Source organism: Ochotona princeps, chromosome 8 (genome assembly GCF_030435755.1).
Source record: "Ochotona princeps isolate mOchPri1 chromosome 8, mOchPri1.hap1, whole genome shotgun sequence".
Taxonomy (NCBI): domain Eukaryota; kingdom Metazoa; phylum Chordata; class Mammalia; order Lagomorpha; family Ochotonidae; genus Ochotona; species Ochotona princeps.
The window spans coordinates 16224673-16246169 of record NC_080839.1 but is presented as its reverse complement, the minus strand read 5'-3'; the positions used below and the strand labels follow the sequence as shown (position 1 = coordinate 16246169).

The window sequence follows — 21497 nt, the reverse complement described above, 5'->3', positions numbered from 1 at the left end:
GGCCAATGTGGCCATTTGGGGAGTGAACCAGTGGATGGAAAATCTGTCTTTCCTTCTCTCTGTGAATCTGCTTTTCAAATCTTAAAGAAAATCTGAAATCCAACAGTTCTTGCCAGGGTATCTGTGTAATTGCAGAATCCCAAATACTGCCCCAATACCTAGCAGCCAATCAGCAGCACCTGATGGTGAAGGGAAGCAGGGCATTCACAGAGGCAAAGTAGCAGGCAGTTAAGGCTTCATTTAATGTCTGAAAGGTTAAGGTAAGAGATCTTATAGAGTCAACTTTTGTTTGGAAGCTATGTGGTCATCCCGGTGCAGGTCCATGATTGGTCCACAGTGCTCCTGCCCTCTGACTGATGATAGGCTGTTAACATCCTTTTGTGAGTTCTGATGATGCCAACGTGGGCTCGGGTCACTCTGGAGGCTTTGTGCAAGTGGTTGTTTTTTTGTTCCAGTCCGGGGTTCCAGTCTGGAGTTCCAGTCTCAAGACAGTAACAAACAGGAGGATGTTCTCTGGGGAGGAGCTAAATGATCCCAGTCGGGCAGTGCGGCCTCGTAGGATCAGCTGAAACCATGCACCACTGCCTTGGGTGAGTGAGTTGATCTTAATGAGGTTAATGTGACATTGTGGAAGCAGCTCAACAAGAAGACCTGAGAGACTAGAGTGTACTAGTATCTAGTACTGACCTCAAACACAGTATTTAGGGGTTCAGTTTCATAATTACATTGCAGTCTGCTTCATGTCTCTGTCATCCAACAGCCTCCAGAACAGTCCCCCATTTTCTTCAGTAATATTAGCAATGTGCTTAGTTTCCTGGCTCCCATCCCTCCCCACTGCTGCCATGCTGGGGGCTGCCAGTGCCTTGGCCTTTCCTGACAGCCTTGATCTTGAACTTCAGTGCCAGTGAACACTTCCATTTTCATTTCATTTTGCTTCAGCCATGTATGTCAATGGCCATAGCCTGAGCCTGAATGTTAGCAACATCTTTGACTCGCAAATTCTCACAGGGCTCGGTGCTGTGGTGTAGTAGATTAAACCGACAACACCGACATTCCCACATGGGCACCAGTTTGTGTCCTGGCTACTCCACTTCTGATCTAGCAACAGAAAGAGGGTCCAAGTACTAGGATTCCTGCACCCTACAAGGGAGTTCCAGAAGAAGTCTCCTGGCTTTGGCCTGTTCCAGCCCTAGTTGTTGGGACCATTTGGTGATTGAACCAGTGGATGGAAGATTCTCTGTCTTATCACCTCTTTTTCAAATAAGTTTTTTTTTTTTTATATCTGAAACTTCAAAAGTGATTTGTTGTTTCCTAGCACTTTATTTAGACAAATCCTTAATCTTCACATACAAGTTAGGAACTTTTTACTTTAAAATGTTCCGTCATGGCCTGGAGTGATAGCCTAGTGGCTAAATCCTTGCCTTGCACCTGCCAGGTTCCCATATGCGTGCTGATTCGTGTGCTGGCTGCTCCACTTCCCATCCAGCTCCCTGCTTGTGGCCTGGAAAAGCAGTCAAGGATGGCCCAAAACCTTGGGACCCTGCACCTGTGTGGGAGACCTGGAAGAAGCTCCTGGCTTCTGGTTTCTTTTTTTATGATTTATTTTTTATTTTTTATTTTCATTGGAAAATACAGAGTGGAGGAGAGACAGAAAAAAAGATCTTCTGTCTACTAATTCATTCCCCAAATATCCACAATGGCCGGAGATGTACTGATCCGAAGCCAGGAGACTCTTCTGGGTCTCCTTCACAGATGCAGGGCTCCCCCTCCACAAGGTTTTGGGCCATCCTCGACTGCTTTCCCAGGCCACAAGCAGAGAGCTAGATGGAAAGTGGGACTGCCGGGATTAGAACCGGTGTCAATATGGAATCCTGGCGGTTGCAATGCAAGGACTTTAGCCACTAGGCTACCACGCCAAGCCCAGCTTCTGATTTCTAATTGGTTCAGCTATGGCCAGTGCAGCCTCTTGGGGTTGTGAACCAGCAGACAGGCGATCTTTGTCTCCATATCTCCTTTTCTCTGTATATCTACCTTTCCAATAAATAAATAAGTAAATTTTAAAAAACTTTTAAAATTTTACATCAAGACTCTCCCAAACTAACTCATTTAAAGCACATCACATGTGTGTTCAACAACATTTAGTGACTCCCATTGCCAGTTCAAAGAGCCTTTTTGAATGTCTCAATGTTCTGTTCCAGATTACATGCATTTTTTTTTTAAATCCAAAGTGGCCATCATAGATGGAAAACCAAGATGGCAGCAAGAGTGTTCTCAGTTCATTTCCCACCTAAGTACTCTACATTCCAGAAATACTAAAGTGCAGCCATCTCAGAGGTTGTTAAAATCGAATTCAGAGGTCCCTAGAAGCATGAGACACTTTGAAGGTTGGTCCATAGAATAACTTTCCATAGTAATATTAATATTATTTTCCTTTTTACTTTCATTATCTCATAATGATGCTATAGAGTTTTACCAGAAGCTACCTGGTGTAGCATAAGAAATTGAATACTGAAGCAAATTTTAAGATCCAATTTATTATGCTAGATCTTAAAAAAGCGATGTACAGGAGAAAAAAAGTAAAAATACTGCTTTTCTATTTTGAGGGAAATAGTTAAGTTCATTAAAAAATGTTAACATGTTTTTATTTATCTAATTTGGAAGACACAGCTAGAGGGAATCTTCCATCCGCTGGTTCATGCCCCAAATGCCCACAACAATCAAGGCTGGGCCAAGCCAAGGCCAGGAGTCAGGAGTTCCAGTTGAGTTTCCTGCATGGGTGACAGGAATCTTGCTGTCTCTAGGATACATTATGGAAAGCTGGACAGGAAGCAGAGTAATTAGGACTTAGAACAGGCCATCAGATATAGATGCAGACATTCCAAAACAGTGGCTACCCCTATGTAGTATATATTTAAATTTGTGTGGTAGGCAGAATAATGGCCCCCAAAGATGTTCATTCCTTCTAGTCTCTGGAACCTGTATATATGTTATTTACCATGACAAAATGGGTTGTGTAGATACAATTCAGAAAGAATTTTGAGATGGGACTGTCCTGACCCTAACCTTAGCTGATGTTGCCCTCTGAGGAGTAAAACAGCAAATGGACTAGCTTTCTCCTCCCACACTCTATCACTCTTTCAAATGAATCCTAATTTTTAAAAATTTTTAAAGATTTATTATTGCAAAGTCAGATATACAGAGAGAAGGAGAGACAGAGAAGAAGATCTTTCTTGCGCTTATTCACTCCTCAAGTGGCCGCAACGGCCAGAGCTCAGCTGATCCGAAGCCAGGAGCCTAGAGCCTCTTGCAGGTCTCCTGCACAGGTGCAGGGTCCTAAGGCTTTGGGCTGTCCTCAGCTGCTTTCCCAAAGCAGGGATCTGGATGGGAAGCAGAGCAGCTGGGATTAGAACTGGTGTCCATATGGGATCCTGGCAGGTTCAAAGCAGGGACTTGAAAAGAGAAAAAACAGAGTAGCCAGGACTCAAACCAGCACTTGGACCTGAGACGCAGGTGTCCCTGATGGTTCTGGGTCCTTAACCCTCCGGATCACAATGCCTACCCTAAAAGGAAGGAATTTTTTGTGTGTGTTTACAAAATTTAACAAGAAATTCATTTTCCACTTAAACACTGAAATTCAGTTGTTTATAAAATTCAAAATTAGATTGCAGTGAACAACTTTTATTTAGTAACCTTTTAACCATATTCCATGTGGCTTACCATCAGAAAGTCCCTGAATATTTTTCTATGCATCTTAAATAAAAATAGTATCAGCTACTATGTTATCATCTAGGGACTATTTAACTGGTTATCATCTTTTGTTTTTCAAATGAAGTTATTTTTAAGGCTGAAAACACAAATGGTAACAATGATGTATATCGAAGTTAATACATAAGGTGACATGACTCCAAATGCAGATTTGTATCATCCTTAAATATTATAAAATTTTCTCAATAGAGCATGTGGGTTCCTGGAACATACAGAGTATACAGACTAAACAGATTAGTTAGACCTCTAGCTCGAAAATGTATGACAATTTTAAGTCAAACAACTGATACAAAATACCAGTGTACTGGAAATGTGGTTGTCATTGTAGAAAAGACATTTCCTTCTTAATAGTTTAACAGCAAATACCGTGATCTTCTGCCTCTAAATTACACCTGATGAACAAAATACTCACATGTCTTCTAAGATAATTCAACACCAAATTTTAAAAATATATCTGAGTTACAGAGAGAGGATGAAAAAGAAAGAGGTCTTCTATCTGCTGGTTCACTCCCCACGGGGCCCCAGTGGCTAGGGCTGAGCTAGGCTGAAGCAAGAAACCAGGAGTTTTACCCAGGTCTCATGTGTGGGTGACAAGGGTCCCAGCACTTAGGCTGTCTCAAGCTGCTCTTCCCAGGCCATTGATATACAGCTGGATGGGAAGTAGACCTGCGCCCAAATGGGATATGTCACTGTGGTGGTTTTACCCACTACACCATATACTGGGCTCTCAAGAGCGCCAAGTTTAAAAACAAATATTGTAAATACATTAAAACAAAACAAGAAAATCTGCTTTAACAAATTATACTCAAGCAAAGGAAAGTTCTATTCTTAACAAGTAGATGGTCAAAATTCCCAATTGTAGAACATCTTCAGAAAACTTGAAATATAAAACATTGACTACAATTAGATATCATCAATGTCTTCATCATCATCTCCAATATCATCAAACTGGATTTCATCGTCATCTCCAGGACCAAACGTATCCGTTTCATTGATTTTAGCATGCTCTGGAAGCTCGCCATAGGCTTTCAGACTTCTGGCTTCATCCGCATTGTACTTCAAAATTACATCTGCTTTATTATCCTGATAGTCTCGCAGACCCACCAGTACAATGTCTGAAGTGTTGATCCAAACCTTTTTTCTCAATTTCCCTCTAATATGGCAGAGCCGCTTGACACCGTCAAAGCACATGGCTTCCAACCGTCCGTTGCCCAGCATTTTGATCACTTGAGCATATTCCTGTCCGTCTTCCTTAAACACCAGCTCTCTTTTTTCAGATTCATTCTCGTTCTTACCCCTACGCCTGTTTTTACCTCCTTTACCTTTATTCTTGGGCATGCTGACGAGAGAAGCTTCGCGAAGCTTCTTTTTTTCCCTAAGCGGTAGTTGCCCACCACCGCCCGGAGCTTTATTCTAGAAACGGTTGACCGAACCTGGCGGCCCAGCCGCAACGTCCCCCCGAGGCGAGGCCAGCAGCTGCACCTGAGGATGGTGTGTGCCATCGCTGGTTCTCAGGAGTAAAAGAACGGGAGAGCTGACAAGCCCGTGTGCAAAACACACACAAGATGTGCGTATGTAATGTCTTAGATGTTATTACTTGACGCAGATTTATTTCAAAAAAATTTTTTTCTTGCACTATATAACCTTTTCTCATTCATTTATTCTACCATCTTCCAGCGTTGGACACTACTATTTCTTGAATTTAATAAACAGCAAAAAAAAAAGTCTTCGAATTATTTTAAATAGATTTTTCAATCATGTGCTAATAAAACGATATTCGAGTCTATATGGTCGGCGATATCTGACAGGCGGCCGTTTGGTGGCGACCAAGGAATCTGGCCTGTCAGTTTGTGGACATTCCTGTCTCCGACTCCGCCCGCATCGCTGTTCTGTCGCGTTCTTTTTCCGCCCCCTGCGGCCACCGTAGGCGAGTGTGGCAAGATGGCGGCCGTGGCGCTCGCCGGGGCCGTGAGAGCAGCGACAGGTGAGTGGTCGCCGGCGAGGTGCTCTCACAGACCGGAGGCCTGGAACCGGGGTCTACACCAGGGGGAAGGAGCGGTACTGGCGGCCAGGGGGTTACTCCGGACTTCCTGTAGGGCGGCGTGGCCGGCAGCCGCGCGCCGGTCCGCATTCCTCGCCTTCTCTCAGAGCACCTACGGGAGAGACGGAAACGGAGGGTGGCAGGGCCGACGCCCAGGGCCCCGGCTAACGTCCCGACTCAGGCTGGGACCTGAGGCCCAGGCCTTCTGACCTGCAGAGCTGTGCGTTTCTTTGCATTTGGGATTCCAGTGCCGCCTGCCAGGGCGATTGGCTGTGTGTCTGCAGCCAGTGGTGGTCGGGTGGTCGGGTGGTCGGCCGGGGGTTGCTGTCAGGGATAACCCCCATGTAACTGCAGCGCCCCGTGCAAGGGTGGGCCTGAGGCGAGCCTGATGGAGGGGCACAGGAGCTTCCCCGCCCAGGACTAATTGCAGTAGGTTAAAAAAATCACTCATACGTGCCTCCCTTGCGGCCCACGAGTGGGCTGTGCGTGAGCAGCAAAAAAAAAAAAATCACTCATGGATGATTACATTTCTTTCATGAAAATACATCACATCTGGATAAAAATCAGCGGGACAACAGAAACAGCAAGGCCAAGAAAAAAGTAATGATGCAACTTAGAGAAAAGCCTTTTTTATGGGTATTGCGTGTGTGTGCGCGTGCACAAAACGGGGGAGCTCAGTGTTAGGCGATGCCACAGCAGACCTGGGACTCCCCCCAGGCCAAAGCCACTGCCAGAGCTCCTGCATACACATATCCCTGGTCAAAACTACACACCTTTAGAAACACAGTCCCGATTTTTACAAGTAGTCTCTTGCCTGTCGGTGAGGTCTTAGCATCTGTACATGCATCTCTCAATAACATAGCGTTTAGCTATGCATACTTTTGAATTTCCCATGAACAGAATCTTGCAGAACATCCTCTTTAGCTGTGACATGAAACCATTTTTCTGTCTAGGGCCAATTGGATATCGAGGACATCATTCCTTGGCCTCTACAAAATGATCCATCCTAAAAATTGGCCTGCCATAGATTTGCTGAGTGTTGAGTCTCCATGGCGAGTGCCAGGGCAAGGCCAGACAGAACGATTTTGTAGGCCTCATCCAGTCTGTGGGCTAGCCATTCCCCTGCCTGCTTCAGTGCCAGTGTGAGAGCCATTCAGGTTGCCCTTAGCCATCACGCCTTGTCGCGGCCAGCAGTATTCTGTGTTGCACATATCTCTCTTCTGTTGATGAGCACTTGTTTCCATGTGGGGCCAGTTAAGGTACAATGCTGATGAACCTTGTGTCCCGTGTGGCTCTGCATGTGCATAAACTAGCTGTGGAATAACTGGATCCGATTATGTATCTATACAGTTTTGCCCAGCACTACCAAACCAAAGTGATGTGTTTATTTTGGGTTACCCGAGTTGTGGGAAGGGCACAGATTCACCAAGGCATTGGTGTTGTCTGGCCGTCTGGTGGCTCTGTAAGTGCTGTGTCACTGAAGGTTAAATAGGCCTTCCTCTAATGATTGATGAGCCTTCGTGTGTTTATACATGTGTGTTAGCTTTTGGAATTCAGTTTATGAAATGCCGACTTAAACATTTTGCTCATTTAAGTATCTCATTGTTTTAGCCTTTCTTTTCCTTCCTTCCTTCTCTTCCTTCATTCTCTTTTTCTTTCTTCCTTCCTCTCTTTCTCTTTCTTCCTTCCTCTCTTTCTCTTTTGAAAGGCAGGGAGAGAGAGAGGAGGGCAGATCTGCTACCTGCCTGTTCACTCCACACATGGCCACAAGATTTAGACTTGGGCCAAGCCAGGGCCAGGAGCCTGGAACTCCATGTGGATCTCCCATGTGGGTAACAGGGCCCAGGCACTTGAGCAGCCAGTGCTGCCTCCCAGAGGTGCTCATTAGCAGGAAGCTGGGGGAGAACTGAGTAGCTGGGACTGAAACTAGCATTTGGGTATGGGATGCAGGCTCCCTACGTAGAAACACAGTGCTTGTCCCAAAGATGAACTTACGTGCCATAAAATCAATCATTTTTTTTTTCTTTTCTTTTTTTTTTTTAAAGATTTATTTTATTTTTATTACAAAGTCAGATATACTGAGAGGAGGAGAGATAGAGAGGAAGTGGAGCTGCCGGGACTAGAACCAGCAGCCATATGGGATCAAGGCGAGGACCTTAGCCACTAGGCCACGCTGCTGAGCCCAAAAATCAATCATTTTATGTGTTCAATTTTACATGGAACTTTTCAACATGACTATTCTTGCTCCCCACACTAGACTTAGTCAGAATTTACCAATGGAGTCAGAGCTCCATCTCATTTACAGGCAAGAACAATTTAGTCTGACTACAAGGGAAGGATTGGGGGCCAACTCCAGGTGTTTAGGGTCACTCCCAAACAAACATGAACAAGAGGCCGATGTGTAACCCAAACTGGGGACTTAATTTCAGTACACAGGGGACAGCAGTGTGTGAAGAGGTTCCCCCACTGGTTCTCTGATGAAGCCAAACAGGTGTTTTTATCAGGTTGGGGAGGCATGTGGCTTCCCCCTCAGCCAGGTCACTTCTCTTTGCACTTAGCGCAGGGTTCTGTGCAGGCACTGTTTGTCCAGTGTTTGTCTATTGCACTTGACACACTTAAAACAGTAAAGCAGCTTCCTACCACCACTCCAGGAACATCTCATCCTGATCTCACTGGGCTATTCTGGAACAAGTGGATTGGGCAATTCCCTAACAGGGCAGTAGGGGGTCCTAGAGGCTCCTTTCTCCCAAGTGGTTTGGAACTGGAGGTGGATACATAGGTCATTCAGTGATTCAGTAAGCCTGTTTCTGTCTGGTTTCATATTGCTAGGGCACAGCAGCCACACATCCCTGCTCCTGGCAATCCACCTTCTACACAGAGCGCCTGTTCCACTGCTTTTCCCCAGGCATCTCTGCTACAGGCAGACAGGCAGTGAGCAGCCCCTGTGGCGGGTTTGGTCCCCAACCAGCACATACTTTTGTTTTCAGCGGTCAGGTCTTACCTGCACGGTTCATCCTGCCTAAAATGTGCTCTTCCCCATTGAAGGTCTTCATTTGCTGGAAGGGAACTTAAGTGCCTCTTTTCTTCCTGAATCCTCCCTTACCACTCTGCTGTCCTTCCAGGAAGGACCCAGGCTCTTGTGTCTCCTACCAGCTGCTGCACTGCCTGGGGGCGTTCTGTCTCCTTAATGTAAGATAAGCGGTTAGTGTTACCTGTGTCTTGTCCCCTCGTACTGGGATAGGAATACTTCACCCTGGATCATGATGATGGCTGGACAATTCTAAATTTTCTGAAAAAAATCATGGAACTGTGCATATAAATTAGGTGATTTTATGGTGTTTAAAAAAACATTCCAGGGCCTCACGCGATAGCCTTGCGGTTAAAGTCCTTGCCTTGCAACCATCAGGATCCCATATGGGTGCAGGTTTGTATCCTGGCTGCTCCATTTCCCATCCAGATCCCTGCTTGTGGCCTGGGAAAGCAGCCGAGGATGGCCCAAACCCTTGGAACCCTGCACCCTTGTGGGAGACACGGAGGAGGCTCTGGGCTCCTGGCTCCGGATCAGCTTAGCTCTGGCCACTGCAGCTACGTGGGGAGTGAATTAACGGATGGAAGATCTTCCTCTCTGTCTCTCCTCTCTGTATATCTGACTTTCCAATAAAAATAAATAAATAAATAAAAAAGAACATTCTGAGCCCAGAATAATGGCCTAGTGGCTATCAGCCTGGATCCCATGTGGGCTCCAGTTCGTACCCCGGCTGCTCCACTTCCCATCCAGCTCCCTGCTTATGGCTTGGGAAAGCACGCCCATGTAGAAAAAAACCTGGAAGAAGCTCCTGGCTTCTGGCTTCGGACTGGCTCAGCTCCAGCCATTGCAGCCATGTGGGGAGTGAACCAGGGATGGAAGATGTTTGTCTCTGCTCTTCTCTGTAAATCTGACTTTCCAATAAGATGAAATAATAATAAAAACATTTACTTAGGCTACTTAAATTTAGTAGCGCTTATTTGAGCAAAATGAAACAATGTGTAAATAGGGCAATCCCCAGAACTAGAACAGGATCTGAGAACTCCATCAATGTGGTCTGACATCATTTAGGGAAAAACAACTGAGTCAAAGTGGAGTGAGTCAAAGAAAACAACTTCATGGACTACATTTAGCTGGTCCGTTGGTTTCAATTGGTTACCAGATCTTCTGCCAGCCAGCCAAACCTTTATTACTGTAATGAAGCTGTATGTTGGTTTGGTGTGGTGGGCCCAGTGCAGGTACCCAGTTCAGACCCATGACTTCCTGTATATTTATTTAACAGGGTATGGAAGTTATAGCTCCATTAATTTGGTTAAACAAAACACCTCCCTGGATGAGTCTCATGTTGAGGGTATGTTATCTGTAATGTCTGGTTGCTCTGTTGCATAATTTCAAATATCTGGATGTGTATTTTAAGAGTAGCAGAATATATATTTGCTTCTGTCTTTACAGGAATCTTACGGCCCCTGTCTATTATAGCATCTCCAGGATGTCGAAACAGCACCAGGAATGCCTGTGCTATTTCCATACTGTCCACCAGACATTTCAGTCATATTCAGACACCACTTGTTTCTTCTCCTCCCAGACCTGTCACATCGGTCACAAACCTTACTTGTGGACTTTCTACAACCATATTTAACAGGTAGGGTTTGTCTGAATAAACATGGTACTCGGCCAACATTTCTAAAGCATTTATACTGCAAGCATCTTAGAAGTAGGTGATATCCTGTACTGTCCATGGCTTAATTATATTGACTTTGCTTGACAAACTGGGAGAATAATTGTCAGGCAAAGCACAATTTTGATACAGTCTGTGTGGCTTCTTGGATGGCAAGCTTACAAGCTTACAGCTGTGTTAGGTGCTTATTCTATTAGCAAGTTCTCAGGCACCACTGGGTACCCAGCATGGCGTCACAAGAGTTTAGGACCTAGTGGGCAGTTGGGTAAATCATCAGGTGGTCAAACTGTAATGGAATACATTGTTTTCACTGAGGGGTGGATTTAAAAAGTTGGTAACAGTTGCTATTCTTTTTTTTTTTTTTAAGATTTATTTTTATTACAAAGTCAGATACACAGAGAGGAGGAGAGACACAGAGGAAGATCTTCTGTCCGATGATTCACTCCCCAAGTGACCACAACGGCCGGTGCTGTGCCTCTCCGGAGCCAGGAGCCAGGAACCTCCTCCAGTCTCCCACATGGGTGCAGGATCCCAAAGCATTGGGCAGTCCTCAACTGCTTTCCCAGGCCACAAGCAGGGAGCTGGATGGGAAGTGGAGCTGCCAGGATTAGAACTAGTGCCCATATGGGATCCCGGGCGTGTTCAAGGCGAGGACTTTAGCCACAAGGGCATAGTGCCGAGCCCAACAGTTGCTATTCTTATTTATGCTTAGTGTCATGGGTCATTTGAAGTAAGTAAAATTCAGCTCCAAGAACCAATATTTTGGTGCAATAACAGTAGCATCCCATATGGGAATGCTGATTCAAGTCCTAGCTGCTCCATTTCCAATCCAGCTTCCTACTGATGTACTTGGGAAAGCAACAGAAGATGGCCCAAGTACCCGAGTCCCTGCCATACATGTGGGAGACCAGGATGTAGTTGCTGCTTCTGGCTTTGGCCTGATTCAGCCCTGGTTGTTCTGAGCATTTGGGGAGTGGACAGTGGATGGAAAATGTCATTCTATCAGTCAGTCTGCCCTTCAAATGAACACATAAAGATTTATCTGGGCTATTGCTGTGGTGTAGTGAGTAAAGCTGCCACCTACAACGTTAGCATCCCATATGGGCACCAGTTCAGGTTCTGGCTGCTTTACGTCCCATCCAGTTCCCTGCTAATGTGCCTGGGAAAGCAGTGGAAGATGACCCAAGTGCTTGCACACCGTCACTCACACAGGAGCCCAGGAAGAAGCTTCTGGCTGCTGGCTTTGTCCATCTGTTAATGCCATTTGAGGAGTTAACCAGCAGGTGGAAGATTTTTTTTTTTGTCACTTTGCCTTTCAAATAAATACATCTTTAGGAAAAAAAAATTTTTTTGAAGGAGTGATAGAAGGTGAGAGAAATTACATCCCCTGGACCACCCTCCCCCAACATGGGAACAGCCAGAGCTTGGGCTGGGGCAAAGCCAGGAGCTAGAAGCTTCATCCAGGTCTCCCATTTGAGTGGCTGGAAACCAAATGCTTGGGCCATCTGCTGCTGTTTTTCTCAGGCCATTAACAGGGAGCTAGATCAGAAGTGAACCAGTCAGAAAATGAACCAGTGCCCATAGAGGATGCTGGCAGCAACAGTTAAATCTTTTAAAAAGATTCAGCTCCATTCTAGTGAAAAAACTTCATTTTTTGTTGTTGCTGTTTTAGGATTTATTTGAAAGGCAGAATGATAGAAAAATCTGTCTGTTGGTTCCTTCCACAAGTAAGTGCCCATGACAGCTAGAACCAGGGCAGGCCAAAGGCAGGAACCTCCATCGGGATCTCCTGCATGGTGGCAGGAACTCAAGTCCTCGGACCATCATCTGCCACCTCCCAGATGCGTTAGCAGGGAGCTGCGTTGGAAGCACAGACTTGAACCAGGCACTCTATATGGGAGGTGGGCTACCCCAGCAGTGACTTAACCTGCTGCACTCCAGTACCTACCCTCATTTCCAGTGTAGAAACAGATTTTAGCATTTCATCAGTCTAACTGCTGAGTTGCACTTTTAAAAATGTTTTCTAGAGTGACTCCCTTGCTTCCCAATGTCCTGGAGCTGCCGGCCAGAACAGTCACATACTGCAGTACACAGAAAGGCAAGAGGAAGACGGTGAAAGCCGTCATCTACAGGTTTCTCAGGCTCCATTCTGGCCTGTGGTTAAGGAGAAAGGTAAGTCCTCACACCGCTTTAGAGGAAAAGGACGGTGAGCCAGACGTGAGCATGAAGCAGAGTGCAGGGAGTCTGTTCACTGACCGGTCTTCTCGCAAGTAGACTTGACAGTGCTTTGCCTAAGCACCAGCTTGACAGGCATCTCCATGTCAATGAAACATTCTGAAAGCAAATGGAACATTCCCGATGGCCCCATCTGCAGTGTGGGACAGGTGCACTGCAGGTGTGCCTACGTGGCACACCCTAGTGTGTGTGGGCTTGCTTAGTGATTACCAGAAGTCCTCTGAAACCCTGGCCACTTAATGCCCTGTTGGGTCCTCTGTTGGAGCCTGGTGTTCAAACAGCACAGCAGACTGTGTGTGGATTAAATTGGGGCTCTGAGAAACCTTTCCGCTACCTTGGCTTGACTTCTCTCTGCAGCTTAGTCTTCATGGCAGAACATGAGGCCCACACGCATCTCCCCCTCTCCCTCCAGTTTACAAGTTTTCCTCTCTGTTGGCACATATGATTGGCATCACTAAGACAGCCCTGAGAATGAGTGTATCTGGGTACTCCAACCTCCCTGGGAGACTTGGAAAATTACTGCTCTTTCCTGTGCCATGGCATGTCTTGAGCCTGCCTGGACTGTTTCATTCACATCTTTATTCAAGGAATGAATAAGCAGATAATTAGAAAGCCAGCTTACTGTCACAGTTTCCCAAAACCATGCTTAAGTTTTACCAGCTCTTCAAATCCTAATTTCCTCGTATTACCTAGAGGCTTATTTGATTCTTTTTTTTTTTTTTTTTTTTTTTTTAGACGCATCTTTTTTTTTTTTAAAGATATATTTTATTTTTATTACAAAGTCAGAAATAGTGAGAGGAGGAGAGACAGAGAGGAAGTGGAGCTGCCGGGATTAGAACCAGCAGCCATATGGGATCAAGGCGAGGACCTTAGCCACTAGGCCACGCTGCCAAGCCCCTTATTTGATTCTTTAAACATCAAAATTTGATACCTTTTAAAGATGTAATAGCTGGCAGAAATTTCTCAGTATCTGAAAGACTGAAAGGATTATCCTTTGGGTTATTAACTGTCATAAATTTGGAGACTGCTAGGGTGATTAGAACTCTTGACATATTCCACTGAAGAAACACTGAATTATTATTATTATTTTTTAATCTGAGAGATCTCTCACCTACGAATCTTCTCCCCAAATATGTATAATGAACCCAAGAACCAGGGACTTAATCTGGGTCTCTGGATTGTAGATACCCAACTATGAGCCGTCAGATGCCGTGTTCCAGGATGGGCACCAGCGGGAAGCTGCTGTCACGGCACAGCGGGGACTGAACCCCAGGCACTGCACTAGAGGATGCCTGTGTCCCAGGCAGAGTCTGCTAGGATGGGCCAATGTCTGCCTGCCCCAGTTCTTCCACCTTAGTCTTCTGCACTAGTCAGAGAAGCGCTTGTATCCCCTAAGTAGCTCAAGTTCTAATTTTTGTGAATTTGACCTCTGGAAATATTTCCTACCATTTGTTAACACACCAGTAACTTCCAGGTCCTCTTCTGGTCCTGGGTAAGAGGAGATGGGTGATTTGCTTTGCGCTGCTCCCAATGTCCCTGTTGTTAGGCTCTGGAACGCTCACGTTACTATAAATAATCTGATTGTACTTTCTAGTTGTAATATCTAGCACCAGCTTGGGGCCCCAAAGAGTATACATTATGTGCAGAAGGGCTGTGCTCAAAATCTAAATTTATGAGGAAAGTAGTACACATGAAAAATTAAGAAAAAAAAATGGTGCTGGTCTTCTTGCTAGCACTGGCATCCCATATGGACACCAGTTTATGTCCCAGTCCCAGCTGCCTCTTTTATTTTTAAATATTTATTTTTATGTTTTTGGAAAGGCAGATATACAGAGAGGAAGATCTTCTGTCTGATGGTTCACTTGTCAAACGGTCACAATGGCCAGAGCTGAGCTGATCTGAAGCCAGGAGCCAGGAGACTCTTCCAGGTCTCCCACATAGGTGCAGAGTCCCAAGGCTCTGGGCTGTCCTTGACTGCTTTCCCAGGCCACAAGCAGGGAGCTGGATGGAAAGTGAATCAATGGAGACATAAACCAGCGCCCATATGGTATCCTGGTGTGTGGTATGTGCAAGGCGAGAGCTTTAGCCACTAGGCTACCACACTGGGCCTTGTAAAATACACCTTAAGGTTGAGTAACTTTCACTAATGTAGAGAACCTGGAAACACTTTCTCTGGCAGTTTCATCTGGGAGTTCCTAATGTTTTTGTTATCATCAGCACATAGATTTATTTAGCTCTGTTTTCTGATATTAATCTAAATATTCTTCCAAAATATTATGATTTCCTTTTCAAATTACTCATGTTTTTCTTACTCATCCCTCTCTGAGAATCTTTCTGAAAAATAGTAGCTTTTGTTCCTGAACAGCTATAGACCACGAACATGCCTGTGTTGTATTTTCCAACAGGCTGGTTATAAGAAGAAGTTATGGAAAAAGAGCACTGCAAGGAAGAAACGCTTGAGGGAATTAGTATTCTGCAATAAAACCCAGAGTAAACTCTTAGATAAAATGACCACATCTTTCTGGAAGAGACGAAACTGGTATGTTGACGATCCCTATCAAAAGTACCACGATCGCACGAACCTCAGAGTGTAGGGTGGAAGTATCGTGGCTCGTCAGTCACTGCTTATGTCTGTCTGTGACTATGATGTTTCTGCAAGAATGAATAAGTATAAAACTTAACAAGTGCTATGTAAACACGCAACACTGGTATGAAACTTCTGAGAGTTTTAAGACAGAATGTATTAAATGTTCCCAGATTTGGTAGGAAACCGGAAGTCTCAAATGGTGTGTTATTTCTAATACATGGTAGTGGCTTACCTAGTTGTTCCAGTTTGGCTTATTTTGTTGCCAGACAGCTCAAGTGAGGAAAAACATAAAAAGCCTCCAGAGCCCACAAGTTCTGCTAGCGCCGTGTGATGTCACTTGAACAGTGCAGGCCTGAGAACTGCCTGCCTGAGGTGGGGTGGGGGGACACGGGGTCCCTGGGGCAGGGCTTCAGAGCTCTCTGGCCCCTTTCAGCCAGAGCCAGATGGGGCCTGGGAGTCTATAGCCACACCCACTGGAACGGCCACCACACAGCTTCTACCATATTTAACTTAGGGCAAAGGGAATTTTGATTACTTATAATTTTTGTTTCAAGGGTAGGAAGACTTACTGTCAATGCTGATTGTATAGTTTGACAGAGAAATAACTTTCAAGACACAGCACCTAAGACAGTCAAGTTTATAAAGTGTATAGTTACTTATTCTGGTCTATATATAATGAAATGTGTTGAACACCCACTACTTCCTAGCATATCCACAAAATACTCCCTGCTGCAAAACTGTTATTCCTTACCTTGACCTTATAAAGCAGATACTGTTTCTTCCTGGTTTAGACTGCAGGAAACTGAAGCTTTGCAGATTTAAGTAAATACCCTGAAAAACAGCAAAGTCCCACAAGCCCAGTCTCAATTCTTTGAGATCCGGTGCCTCTTACTTGCTCTCCTCTCGCCTCTCCTTGGCCCTCGTGAAAATCCCTATCTAAACAACAAGTGACAGGGCTAGAACTATAAGAGGACTTCGGTGAGTTCAAAATCACCCCTTTGCCTGTTCACTCCTCAAATGGCTGCAATGGCTGGGGTGAAGAATTAAAACCGCCTTCTAGTGAGCTGTTCTGTTTTCACACCTACCCGTTTCTAGCGGTGGTCTTTCAAAACATAAGACAGATACCTTAAAATTTTCATATTTGTGTGATCAACTGGTTTCAGAAACTTTGATGTCATTTTTTTTCTCCCCGCAATCCTGTGCAATAAGCCTGAGCCAATCACCTGGCCTGTTAGTAGCTGAGCACTCAGCTACTAATCCTTGCTATCTTCCACATTAAAAAAAAAAAAAAAAAAAAAAATTCCTCTTCCTCATAGGCCCAACATGACCAAGGTGTTGCTTTTGAAAGAAAAATGTTAAGACTTTATTCAAGGTGTATATCAGGCAATCATAACAAAACAGCAGAACTTCAACCTCTGGAATACTGTAATTTTACATCCCTTTGATGCACAGTCCAGTACACTATTTCATTACAGATAACTCTATAGGGACTACAGAAGGGAATCAGAGGAGATGTGCAGAGTCACAATCCGGCATCCCCACCCTCGCATGTCCTCCGCAGCTGTCAGGATGACACGCATCCTTGGCGCTGCAGGTACTGTGCAAGGTGAAGGACTAGGAAGGCTCAGTGACAGTCACGGTCGACAAGCACTCTCACGACAAACACATGGACAGCTTACCACGGAAAGCACGCACGGCACAGGCCAGCAAAGTGAGCAAGCTAGTCACACACAGCCAGGAGGGGCTGGGACTGGACTCTCCAGTTTCTAAGCACAATGCCCCGTCCTCCCCACCTCCTCAGAAACGGAACAGGTGTTCAATGGCAATTACCTCAAAGTGACAACATGGAAATTTTATAGACATTTTTGAACTAGCATTTTGTAAACAGCCTGTGTGTAAGTCAGCAAGTTAAAAAAAAACAGTCAGTTATAACCTTGAACACCACAGCACCACCTGTACACCGATTGGCATTCATATCGTCTGTCAAGTCACACAGCTATGCAGTCTGTTGGAGCAGTAAACACATTTTGCCAGAAATACGACAGCTGCTCTCAGTTGTACTGTGAGTGTCTTTAAGAAACCAATTCCCTAATCAACACATGAAGGAAAAAAAAATTAGTTACATTAAGACAGCAGCTTGGATACCTTTAAATTTCTTAATCTTGAATGAGAATAATACAGCATGGCTAAAAGAGTGCTTCGGATTCTTTTGGCATAGCTGAGTGCAAACTTGGTAGCCTGTACTCGTTGCAACTTTCTATTGCAAAATGGTGAACATAGAGCTTGTCCGCAATAGGATTTTAAATGCTGCTGCTAAAGGCATTTGAGTATTTTGGCAAAACAAAAGTTACGAAAAAGCTGCTAAACTCAGTAAACTTTTTTGCACTTATTTTTGTCTATTCTGGCTACTCCCAACTAATAAGCAAACGCATTTGGAAGAGTGTCATTTCCTTCCAGAACGAGGCAGGTTTGGGTGTTGCTGGGTGAGGGGTACAGAAGAGGGGCACACAGCCTCACACTTGTTGGGGGGCTTATTTTCCTAAGTCCTTTTGTAAAGTACAAAATCATCTTCGGAGGACCTGCAGGCAGAAGGCATTTCAGTATGCACATGAGGCAACAATCAAGTCACACTCAAACCCTTCCTGGGGAGAGGAGATCCAGCTAACGCGTCCACCACAGGTTGCCCGCGTAGCTCAGTCACAGAACAGTTCTTAGTTGGGCCTATTAACAGCTGACAGTAAATTCTATGTGGTCGACAACACGGATTCTCTAGCCTTCAGGTCGGATCTACAACACTGCACAGGCTGAGTATGGGTTGTGAGCACTGCATGCATTACACTGAAAGGAAACAACTCTAAGCACAAACACGCTAGTTCTACAGTTTCAGCCCAGCTTCCGGGGGCTGGGGCTTGAGGAGGGAGCTACTGCAGAGTACAATGCTACTCAAACCAGTCTTCTTTGCAAAGAAAATTCTCCAAGTAGGGAGTCCTCTAGGCCCTTCCTCCCCTACAGAACAGTGTAAGAAACATCCTGGAGGAATGTGAGTGTTAGCACTGCCCCACCCCTATTCCCACCCCATCACGTTCGCCCATGCAGCCCAGGAGAGGAACAGAGGCTGGGGTGTCAGCTACAAAGTCTTAGCCACACAAATTACAACCTTGAAAGCACGGGAGACACAGGGTGGACGTCACAGGTGTACTTTACAGCATATTGGAAGCAGCTGAGTTCTGGGGTTTTGTGTAGGTTTGTTTGTATTTGCTGAATGTACTCCACGCGTGGCCCTCAGGCCATCAGTTCTCACACAGGAGGCCATCGGCTGCAGCGCTGGGGCAGTCCGTGAGAAGGCGCAATGGTCATTTGCTATGCACCAGGGAACCCCCTCCTGCCCTCCTCCCCAGCAGCTCTGGGACGCCCCAACCCCACCAAGGATTGCCAGGGTTGAGCCACAGCCCAGAGGCAAGGTTAGAGCTTCCTGCCACACTCCTCTTACTCCAGGAAGCTGCTCTGTTGCTAAAACTTTCTCTTTCCTGGTTCCTCTGATTTACTGATGAAACAGCTCTCTGAGGGACAAGGGACCGTCTCCTGACAGGAAAAGGGATGGTTTGCCAGGGTTCCATTTAGAGGCTTTCTAAGCACATCTGAGACATTTTCTAGAATCAACTTTTTTTTAACATTTCTGATTGTTGTAGTGTTCTTACATATCAGAACCTCCGGCAGCCTTTGCAAGTTCATTATGTTAAAGCCAAAAGCCATAAATATATACATCATAGTCCCAAGGATTAGTACCAAGAGAAAAAAAAGGATTAAAAAATTGCCTGATTTATATGACTACAAACTACGTAGGCAACAAATAAATTACACATGTACATTTCAGCAGCGTCGGGGTGAGTCTGTGCCCTATGTTAAAACACATTGCCATGTGCAGTGGCGATCCAGCCGTGGGCAACTACCAACTTCAGAAGCCTCACAGGTCACTCCTCACCCCTACCTTTCCCTTTAGCCTCTCCCCTGCAAACCAAGGAACAGGAAAGCGACAAACAGAATGGACGTCAACAGGGAGGTGGGGAGAGAGAAAAGGCGGGGTCTGCGAGGCTGCACGCTCCAAGCACAGCCAGCTGGCGGATTTCTGTTGTTAGTGGGTAGCTCTTAAGGCAGAGAAGAGACATTCTGTGGCCCCGGTGCTGTTGGCTCCTCTCACTCACGTGGTTTCTGTGGCCGAGGATGAGGTACTTTTCTTCCTGAAGCGAGATCGAAGGATTCTAGGCGGTGCCTGGTGGGGGCAACAGAGAGGAGCAGTCCCTCAGTTTGGCAAAAAATGTGGAGTCTTGTGAGGATTGTACCCGATGTGTGTACACGTGTGTGTGTGTGTACGCACGTGCATATGAACATCCTGCTCCCGTGACCAAAGCCAACCTGGCAAGGCTACTGGCAGAGGCCGTGGCCTCCCCGAGTCTCCCAAGGAAGCCAAGTCCTGAGTCTCATCCCAGCACCCACGCTGCTGAAGCCAAGCCCATGGCCAAGGCCAAGGCCGCCTCCCCCTGCCTCCCTACCAAGGGCCTGGGAGCAAAATGATTGTAACAAGTGACTTAGCGCCCAGCAACACCTCCCCACATCTTCCGAGGCCTAAGGGAACCAGCGTTGCTGGGTACGTGCTTCCGCTGTCTGTCCCTGGGTCCCCAATCTCTTTCCTAAACGCAGAGTGCTGCAGTGCACGGTAAATCGTCCCTGCAAAGGCTGGCAGCTCCCACCTTTCCACCCCAGGTCACTCTTCAGGGACCCTGCCTCTTAAGGGACACACAGGTCACGCGGGGGTGGGGTGGGGGGTGGGGAGTTATTGTTTGACCCAGCACAGCACTGTAGCTTGAGCATACACAGACCCATGGCCCCAGTGCACACACAGCCTCCCTCCCCCACGGCTGGCCTACTTGTCTGCCCTGTACTGTCTGGCTGGTATGCATCCCCCAGCCCGAAGGACCCAGCTTAAGGCTCTTCTGCAAAACTTTTTTGAGGTGCTTCTCCCCTGCCGTGCCCCTCACGGCCCACAGCAGAGCACGCAGCATCCAGCATTGGGTGGGTGTGCTCTGCACATCACCTCCCCACCCGGCTCCAAACTTCCCAGGCCAGCCCAGGCCTGGGTGGGTCAGACGCATCGCCGTTTCCTGGTGACTGGCTCCAGGCCACGCAGGCACAGAGAAGGGAGGGAACATATGGATCAGAGAACAAGGATCCGGCCCTTGCTGGGTCGCTAAGATGCAGCCTCACCATTCTAGGAAATGTGTACCCGCCACCTGGACATGGGTGGAAACAGCGCTAGGATCTATCCCCCCTCCTTTTTTTTTTGGTAATCCACCTCTTGGCATGATGTTGCTACAAACCCAAGAAGACAGTGCCAACCCTTAGGCCCTAGAATATTTGGGGCTGGGATCCTTTGTTGTCATGAGGCTACTAGGCTGTCATGCCCAGTTGGGCTCCAATGGGAACTTCCATGCTGTGCCTCACCTTGCAAAGAACCAGATGATTTCCTGCACCTGAAGGTGGTCCTAACAACCATCCCAGTGTGTGTGGGAACACCAGGACACTGTGCCTGCACGGGGAACGTTCGATGCAGTTCCTTGTTTGAACCTCGTGGACTCTCCACCTTGTTGACCTGCCTCAGATGCACTGTCAGGCAGGTGAAGAAGAGGCCCCGCTAACCCCGGCCCCTGGCCCACCTGTCTCTGAGCCTGTGATAGGTGATTGCCCACTGCCATCACAGCGCCAGGCTCAGCCCACCTGCCACCAAACCTCTGTGCCCATCCCTGAGTCTAAGGAACTGTATCATGAAAAATAAAGAATTAAAAAAATAAAAACCCAAATCTCTGTGCTCCACTGCAGCTGGCAACAGAGCTTGGGGCTTGTGAGCTGGCTTTGGTGATGCTAAGAGGCTGTACCCTTCTAGGAACATTCTAGAGACAGCGAGACTGCTACACGGTACCGCTGTGCCTTAGCCATGCAGGCATGAACAAGCCTGATTCATCCACTCACCAGGTCCATTTGGAACTTTTCTTTGTCCCCAAACATGTTTTGCTTGCATATCAGGTTAGTAGTTGTTAATCTCTGAAAACAAACCTTCCAAAATTGTAGTTTCTTGGCTTCCTGTCCTCATCCTACATACAGTTAGTAGGGG

At 46.3% G+C, this 21497-nt stretch overlaps 3 protein-coding genes across 7 annotated transcripts in view; 1 reads left to right on the top strand and 2 right to left on the bottom strand.

Moving 5' to 3' along the window:
• Positions 1–4190: 4190 nt before the first annotated feature.
• LOC101524420 (eukaryotic translation initiation factor 1A, X-chromosomal-like) lies at positions 4191–5150 on the bottom strand. The gene has a single exon (XM_058667402.1). The coding sequence runs from the start codon at positions 5101–5103 to the stop codon at positions 4669–4671; it is 435 nt and encodes a 144-aa protein (XP_058523385.1). The 5' UTR covers positions 5104–5150; the 3' UTR covers positions 4191–4668.
• Positions 5151–5493: 343 nt separating this feature from the next.
• MRPL35 (mitochondrial ribosomal protein L35) lies at positions 5494–15520 on the top strand. The gene is made up of 4 exons (XM_004590727.3): positions 5494–5749; positions 10284–10473; positions 12537–12681; positions 15150–15520. Exons 1-4 carry the CDS (start codon positions 5707–5709, stop codon positions 15336–15338), a joined length of 567 nt encoding a protein of 188 aa, XP_004590784.2. The 5' UTR covers positions 5494–5706; the 3' UTR covers positions 15339–15520.
• A 3616-nt stretch (positions 15521–19136) lies between these two features.
• The window catches only part of REEP1 (receptor accessory protein 1), a 102958-nt gene continuing 100597 nt past the window's right edge, over positions 19137–21497 (bottom strand). For all 5 annotated transcript variants that reach the window (XM_058667655.1, XM_058667656.1, XM_058667657.1 and 2 more), the window contains one exon: positions 19137–19601. In XM_058667655.1, coding sequence (XP_058523638.1) covers positions 19530–19601 — 72 coding nt within the window. In that variant the 3' untranslated portion in view covers positions 19137–19529. The remainder of the gene's footprint in view (positions 19602–21497) is intronic.

Coding starts and splice junctions, on each gene's coding strand:
- LOC101524420 (XM_058667402.1), bottom strand. CDS start 5,103: ATGCCCAAGAATAAAGGTAAAGGAGGTAAAAACAGGCGTAGGGGTAAG.
- MRPL35 (XM_004590727.3), top strand. CDS start 5,707: ATGGCGGCCGTGGCGCTCGCCGGGGCCGTGAGAGCAGCGACAG. Junction 10,474..12,536: donor TCTACAACCATATTTAACAG/GTAGGGTTTGTC, acceptor AATGTTTTCTAG/AGTGACTCCCTTGCTTCCCA. Junction 12,682..15,149: donor GCCTGTGGTTAAGGAGAAAG/GTAAGTCCTCAC, acceptor ATTTTCCAACAG/GCTGGTTATAAGAAGAAGTT.